At 37.8% G+C, this 7,017-nt stretch overlaps 1 protein-coding gene and 1 long non-coding RNA gene across 2 annotated transcripts; one reads left to right on the forward strand and one right to left on the reverse strand.

Annotated features, from left to right (window-relative positions):
• Positions 1-3,636: 3,636 nt before the first annotated feature.
• Positions 3,637-4,574, reverse strand: LOC111194024 (uncharacterized). Its single transcript, XR_002650844.2, has 2 exons — positions 4,457-4,574; positions 3,637-3,934 (listed from the first exon to the last, which is right to left on the reverse strand). It is a non-coding gene; the product is annotated as an uncharacterized LOC111194024 (long non-coding RNA).
• A 1,204-nt stretch (positions 4,575-5,778) lies between these two features.
• LOC125780572 (siaz-interacting nuclear protein) lies at positions 5,779-7,017 on the forward strand. Its single transcript, XM_049462941.1, has 5 exons — positions 5,779-5,880; positions 5,974-6,087; positions 6,177-6,276; positions 6,608-6,722; positions 6,805-7,017. Exons 1-5 carry the CDS (start codon positions 5,841-5,843, stop codon positions 6,922-6,924), a joined length of 489 nt encoding a protein of 162 aa, XP_049318898.1. The 5' UTR covers positions 5,779-5,840; the 3' UTR covers positions 6,925-7,017.

Raw genomic sequence — 7,017 nt, forward strand, 5'->3', positions numbered from 1 at the left:
ATCTGCTCCTCTAAATTCTTCCTCTCGCTGCTGTGGCATGAATGACTCTTTTGTGTTGCGTGTAAACATAACTTTGAAGGTGAAAGCTTTTTAATCCAGTCTTTCAAAACTATCTTTGAGGTCAAGCTTTTCAGGTTATCCAATTTATCTTCTGTAGATTGCTTGACGTTGAAATTAATGATTTTGCCTGTTCTGTTTTTAGATGTTGACGTTTTTGAAACAGTTTAAAATAAAGGGTTGACCAAGATCTCTGAATGTAACAGTCCCTCCTGCTATTCAGGGGCTCGAGCTCAGCCTGATCGGCCTGATGGTGGCGCTATAGCGAAGCGTCAAATTTCAAGGTCCATATCTCCTACCCCGTATGCATACCTGTCAAGTCTCCCGTTTTGGCCGGGAAACTACCGTATTTTACTCCTCGTTCCCGCCGTCCTCCCGTATTAGTACTTTCCCGTAAATTTCCCGTATTATATTGAAATTTAAAAAACTTTATTATTAAGGATACGGGGCACTGACCGCGGTGTGCCTCTAAACCAATCGTGGTGCCGGTTCAAGGAGAAAGTCCCGCCTTTCAGAAGAAACAGCCAATCAGCGGAGCGCAGAGGAGGGTCAGTGTGGGAAAGACCCAAACTGAACTGATCAGGGGTGGAGTGATCAAAAGAAAGAAGTATCAATTAAAGATTAGTAATTGTGTAGGCCCCTTAGGACTATTTTTTGCTGTCCTTTTAGTAAAACCTCATAATACTATTTTTAGGTCACCAACAGTCATTTTGCAGAATTTGTGCACCCTTTGTTCAATTTAAAGGGTTTTTAATTTGGCTGTATTAAAAGAATGACATATGTAGGAATGTCCACAACATTTCGGTGTCAACAGAGGTAGACCTATCAGATTCTGATAATCTAATTGTAGTCTGTAAGTGGTTCACATGTGGTTATTTTAGATTTTTTATAAACCTGTCTTAAAATGTAAGGTATACTGAACCTCGGTTGGGCTGGTGGGACGCCTTTAAGCGGACGGATGAAAATATCCCTTATTTTTAAATCCAAAACTTGACAGGTATGCCGTATGACATACTGACAAAATTTTATTTTTCTCCTGATTACATGTCTCATACCCTACAAATAAGCAAATATAACCATTAAGCTCCGCCCACTTAGATGTTTAGCTAATTTACATAATGTGCAAATTCACACAAATATTTGGGCGCAAATAGTCTCTGGAATTGAATGCCACGTGCACATACATGGTATCAAACGACAGCCAAGAACCTGAACTTTTATAATAATCAAATAATTTAATAATTATAAAAATTAAAGTCTAAATTATCATAGTCTGTAGCCTCCAGGCCCCGCCCAAAATATGGCTGGAACCCCTACTGCAAAAAGCATGCTTACACAGCTGTAACACAACAACGTTTTTAGCGATTGTTCCGAGATAAAGATAAATCGCAAAAGGTCTTGGAACTTAACCTCTAGGTGGCGCTATAACCAGCAAAGAATTGTCACGCAACCACACATTGTCCGATTGACATAAATTGACACATTGGCAGGGTGATACTAGGTGCTGTCCTGGATCAGAATCTATGACTACAGTGTCATATACAAAAAACATGGCCGTCATCAGCCAATCAAATCTCAGCATGTACTTGACAGCCTTAGAATGGCCGTATCACCACGCAACTTGATGCACATGTCCACATATTGACTTGCTAATAATCATCCAATTATGACAAGTGTCAGCCACTGGGGTCGCTGTTCACTTTTTTTAAACAATAAAATCAGCAAATTTCTTTTACCGTTCAGGTGACACAAATAAAACGAAGAGCATGTGATGCTCTACAATGATCCACACAACTTTCAGAATCCAAGTTATTAACCATTTATTAGCATTTTTCTACAAATGGGCAAAATTAGTGGCTGTGCCTAACGTCCAACTGAAATCGCTGCTGGTTGCTAAGGGGCGGTCCTTGGCAGATAAATGGATTCACCTGTGCGCGTGTTGCGGGAAAAGCGTGTTGCATGTTTTACTTGGAAGGTTGTTTGGCTGTGAAGTTCTAACGCTAGTTTTAGATATGTAACCTCTGTGTTTTTATCTTGCACTCTGTTACTTTCCCCACATATTTAGTTATCTCTCTTTACCCACAGCGATGTGTGGACAGGCTAGACTCTCTGTTAGACCCACCAGGTAAGTGGTGAGTGCCACCGGGTGTACTTTTTTTCTCTTGGTTAGATTAATCCTGGCTGGGTAGGTGAGCTTTTCGTTTCATTTCATTGGCACTGTCCTTTTTCCACCTTAGCCTGGCGAGAGCAGTTTATATTATATCATAATATATCTACTCATCCTCAGTCAATCTAACTCTTATGTTTGCTGTACATTTGTGTTTTCACCCCTGTCATTTTTTTCTATCTTAAACCATATGTGGCGTTAAAAATATTAAAATAACATTTGTTTAAAGATGCAATTACTGTTGTCCTGGTCCTTCCCTTCCATTCATCCACCACACACCTGATGTTACTCCTCTCTACCACTAGTTACACCCGAGGGGAAAGTAACAGACTGGCTGAGTTTATAATGTTTAAATAATATTTATTTTACCCTCATGGTAATTTTCAATACTTCCTAAATTGTAGCAAAATTTAAGTAGAAAAAATGCAGTTTTTTCCACTTTCCTTACCAAAATGAAAACTGGGGTTCTGTGAGCTCCATTACTGCACTGTTGGATATGTTTAGTGATATGTTTTTTTAAATAGAGACTGAGATGGATGTAGTGGGGATTAGGGTAAAGAAACAGACACTGATTTAAAATGTCCATCTGGCAACCTTGGTTCTACACTCACTTTCCCACCTCATCAGGTCCTCTAAACCCATACTATACATGAACTAGCCACTTCATTAAACCAATCCCACTGATCTAAAGACAGCAAGGCTACGTTCATGTGAAAAGGCTGAAGTGACTCAAATCTGATTTTTTTTAGATAGATTTGAGTGAGTGTTGTCCTAAATCGACATTAATTCGACATTATCAGAATTTATCTTTTTGCCTTTACACGTGCTACATGCTTCTCTCTCGTACCCACAAATCTCTTGGTGCAGCTGTAGTTGCAAAAAAAAAAAACAAACAGCAAAAGCAAGCCACCTGGCCATTTTTCACCTTTTCTACCTGAGCATGTTCTTTAGACCAACTGTTTGCTTTCCACTCCAGCAAAAGATGCTCCACCTATGAGCTGCTAACATATCCATTTTACCTTTACAAAGGTACGAGTTCTCAAATATGACTGTTGGTGAAGGCACTGGTTATACATGTATCGATGTGCACATGTAAGGCATTTCAGGGACAGATTCATTCATATTACAGAGATACAGGTCACTTACATTTGTAAATCATAACCATTTAAAATGGTACACTTAATTTAGTACAGTGCATGTATTGTTGATATAGTAGCAGACATGCAAATAAGAACTTTACCTACAAAATTAAAATGTTTAACATGCCAAGAAATTAAGTGTGATGTTTTATCAAACAGTGAAAGTCTAATTACTATCAAGTTACATAATGCAGTGGCATGATGCCGATCAGACCATTTTGTGCCTCATTAAGCATTTTAATATAAAAACCCACACAACAAGACAGAGCATTTCACAAAAAAGTTTTATTTCTTTCATTTAACAAATCTTATTATAATAAAACGCAGAGCACAAGCTTATTGCATTCTCAGCACTGAACTGCTGCCACCAGATAGACCAAGCAGGTAACTGCATTATTGAGTATGCTGATCAGTAAATCAGATGGTCAGTCATCTGAAATCTGAACTGCTTTATCTTTGTTAGAATAAAATCCTGCTGCTACAGTCCAAATCAGGCAAGATTAGACACCTCTGGCGGTCTCAGGTATGGTAGATGTTCAGTAGAGCAGTCTTGTTTGGAGATGTGTGAAATCTGCAGTATAAAGAGCATTTAAAATATATGGTTTTGAAAAAACAAACATGATTTGACATTTCTTTAAAAAAAAAAATCACTGTTAAAAACATGTTAACACTGTTTAAGCAGAGTTGAGACTTCACATTCAGAGTTTAATTCCCATCAAATTAACCCCAAACAACCCCATTGGATTTATAATTTGGGTGACCAGTCCCACCTAGAATCAATAAACACACATACACACATACACCTTAAACAAAGTCACTGTACATAATAGTTGATTAGTAGCTCTGATTAAACAACTTGTTTAAAATTACATTGGAACTTAGACTCACAAATTCAATCAGTTTCTTGAAAAAAAAAAAAAAGAATTAACTTGAAAAAGTTAGTTAAAGTAATCCAGTTAGTCAACCTGAATAATGTTACCAAACATTTAACTCATCTACTTCTAGCTTAATCAATTTACTCTCCTTTCTTTCAAAGATTTTTAAATCAGAAACAGGTATTTTCTGTCCATTTAAACACAACATCCAAACTTACTTTTGCCATTTCAGCTTCAAGAGGAGCAAAGCTGAATTAAGGTTATCTGCTGGCTTTTATAGTAACAGGAAAAGTTGGAGCATGCCCAGTGAAGACCGTATGGGTTAGTCCAAGTTAGAGGAGGACACAAAGCTATTCAATGTTAAACATATATGTATTTTTTGTTGATGTTTCAGAGTTTTCAACTGTTTTTGCTTATTTGTTCTGGCTATTGCTAATCTGATGTCTTGTCGTTAATGACTGTCTATGTAATCAAGACATACATTTGTATGTATCACTGTTATAAATAAATCATTCCCCACCAGATGGTCTGATCCTGTTCATTTGGACCAGTAGAGCTATTAAAGGTGCAGTTAAAAGTTTCTACACTGCTTATTGAGTTGAAGACCTTTTAAATCTACTTAATTGAAGTGTTTGGTTGAGTAAAGGAAGATTAACTAACGTGAAATCTACCATAATTTGCCTGTCAGTCAACATGTTCACTTCCCTGCTGCTGAGGATAAAATGTGCCTGAGTGACCATTAGCTATTTACGTCCTCCAAAGTGGGCACAATTTAAATGCCTGCATGGGCATGTGATAATGGCAGGGTTGGGATTGACCATACTGAGCAGCATAATATCTTTCTTTGACTCAGTTCTCATAGACATTTATTAAGAACAAGTCAATGGCCCAACTATAGTTCATCAACCAGCTGCTGGTTAACTAGTTAACAATGTACTAAAACAATTAGGACATCAGATTTCTTCAAAAAGGGTGGTGCACCAATAATTATTATTCTTCCTTCTTTAATTCCTCTATGATGTGTAGCTGAAATTAGATTTAATTAACTTTATTATATTATTTTATTTTTTTCATTCTACCTTAAATGCTGCAGCCTCTGCCTTGTGTTATGCCCTTTAAGGTGGAACAGGAAAGTTAGCTAGCTAACTAGCTACGAAAACAAACTAATAGTGATAATTTTTTTATGAATGTAGCCCTTCCCTTGAGCCTATTGGGACACTACCCCTAGACGTAGACCTAGAAGCATAGGTGTTAAGGTGTTGAAGAGTGAAATGGGAATGGGCCTTATTGCATAGTGTAATGAGTGTTAATGAACTGAATGTGTATTAATTGACCCAGGCAACACAATACTAATTTGTGTTTCTTCTATTTTTCAATTAATTTGTGACTACCTTATTTCTTAATCCAAATTTATTTACAGATATAATGTGAACTGTAACTTTTCACTGGTTCCCAAACTTTTCCTCAGGATCTTTCATTGTGAACGACTCAGTGGTGTAGCAGCTCTTTCTTATTGGCTGATTGGATGATTGGATCACCTGAGCTAATAAATGCATACCTGATTGGTGGCGCGCTAAAAGCGAGAGGTGATATTTTGGAGGCATGGCTGAAAGTGTGGCTCTGGCTGGTCATGATGAATCAGGTTTGTTCTTTTAAACTGTCACAGAAACGCCTTAGACTTTAGCGTTTTAACCACTTACACCTTAATGCAGTTTTATTTCTTTCACATTATTAGAGCAACAGAGTTCAGAAGCTACTGAATGGTGCAGAAGGAAAATCCAGTGGGGCTCCAGGCCATGTCAGGTAGCAGCTGTGCGGCCTATGACAAGAAACGAGAACCCAGAACCAAGTAAATAACACACACCTATATATACCTGTCCCAATATGTAGTTATATTACTGTACTGCAGTAATTTATGGGTGGTTTTGTTGGTTTTAGGTGGGCTACATGCTGCTCGTTCACCTTCACCAGCCCACTCATCCAGTCACATGAACTGGTCGTCTACAGGTTCCCCACAAACGGCCTTTGCAGGTTTCAGGTTGGTATAAAAAGAGAATAGTCATGTTTAAATATTGTGATGACTGACTAGAAGCTGAATTATGGCTGCACTCTCAAAAATAAAGGTCTAACAACACCCTCAGCTCATTCTAAATTGTTTTTCAATGGCATTGTTCAAAGAGTTATTTCTAATACCTGTACTTTTATTGGTCTGATCTAAGCTTTTTAAAACAACCACTGAAGTACGTGATTGGTTGCAAAACATAAATACGACGTGTGTATATAAAGGGGTGTAGCATTTTGACTTTTAAACAAAAAGCCAAAAAAGAGATCCATTAATCTCTGCGTCTGTGTTCTGTTTGTATTGGAAGGCATTTGGACCGTTTGCAGCAGCACCCGTTCTCCTTTGATGAACGTGACTCCTTACAAAGAGTTGCCCGTGAAAGAAGGCTAGAGCGGCTGAGGGAAGAAAGGGTGCAGATAATGGTTGGTCTGTTCATCTATTCGTGTACCTATTTGTGCTCTTTGAAAGCTGCAAGCTCATCATTTTTTTTTCACTGTTGTCTAGGATTCAAGATTCCAAGCTAACCCAGTGAGAAGGTACAAGCCACTGGTGCTAAAGCAGAGCACACGTCCTCTGACAGTTCCTCGATCACCGTTCTCTCGTGTGAGGCATACAAATACGTAGTATTTATTTAAAGTAAAAAAATTGTGCTTTAATTATTGTGAATTTTTATTTTATTATGTATTTTGTGTAATAAAAGAGTCTATGAGCGACCTA

The sequence above is a fragment of the Astyanax mexicanus genome, chromosome 13 (assembly GCF_023375975.1).
Source record: "Astyanax mexicanus isolate ESR-SI-001 chromosome 13, AstMex3_surface, whole genome shotgun sequence".
In the NCBI taxonomy this organism is placed as follows: domain Eukaryota; kingdom Metazoa; phylum Chordata; class Actinopteri; order Characiformes; family Acestrorhamphidae; genus Astyanax; species Astyanax mexicanus.

Bases quoted from the DNA above. Each gene is read 5' to 3' on its own strand.
- LOC125780572 (XM_049462941.1), top strand. From the start codon at position 5,841: ATGGCTGAAAGTGTGGCTCTGGCTGGTCATGATGAATCAG. The intron at 6,277-6,607 runs GTTGGTATAAAA...TTGTATTGGAAG, and splicing joins ACGGCCTTTGCAGGTTTCAG to GCATTTGGACCGTTTGCAGC. The intron at 6,723-6,804 runs GTTGGTCTGTTC...ACTGTTGTCTAG, and splicing joins AAGAAAGGGTGCAGATAATG to GATTCAAGATTCCAAGCTAA.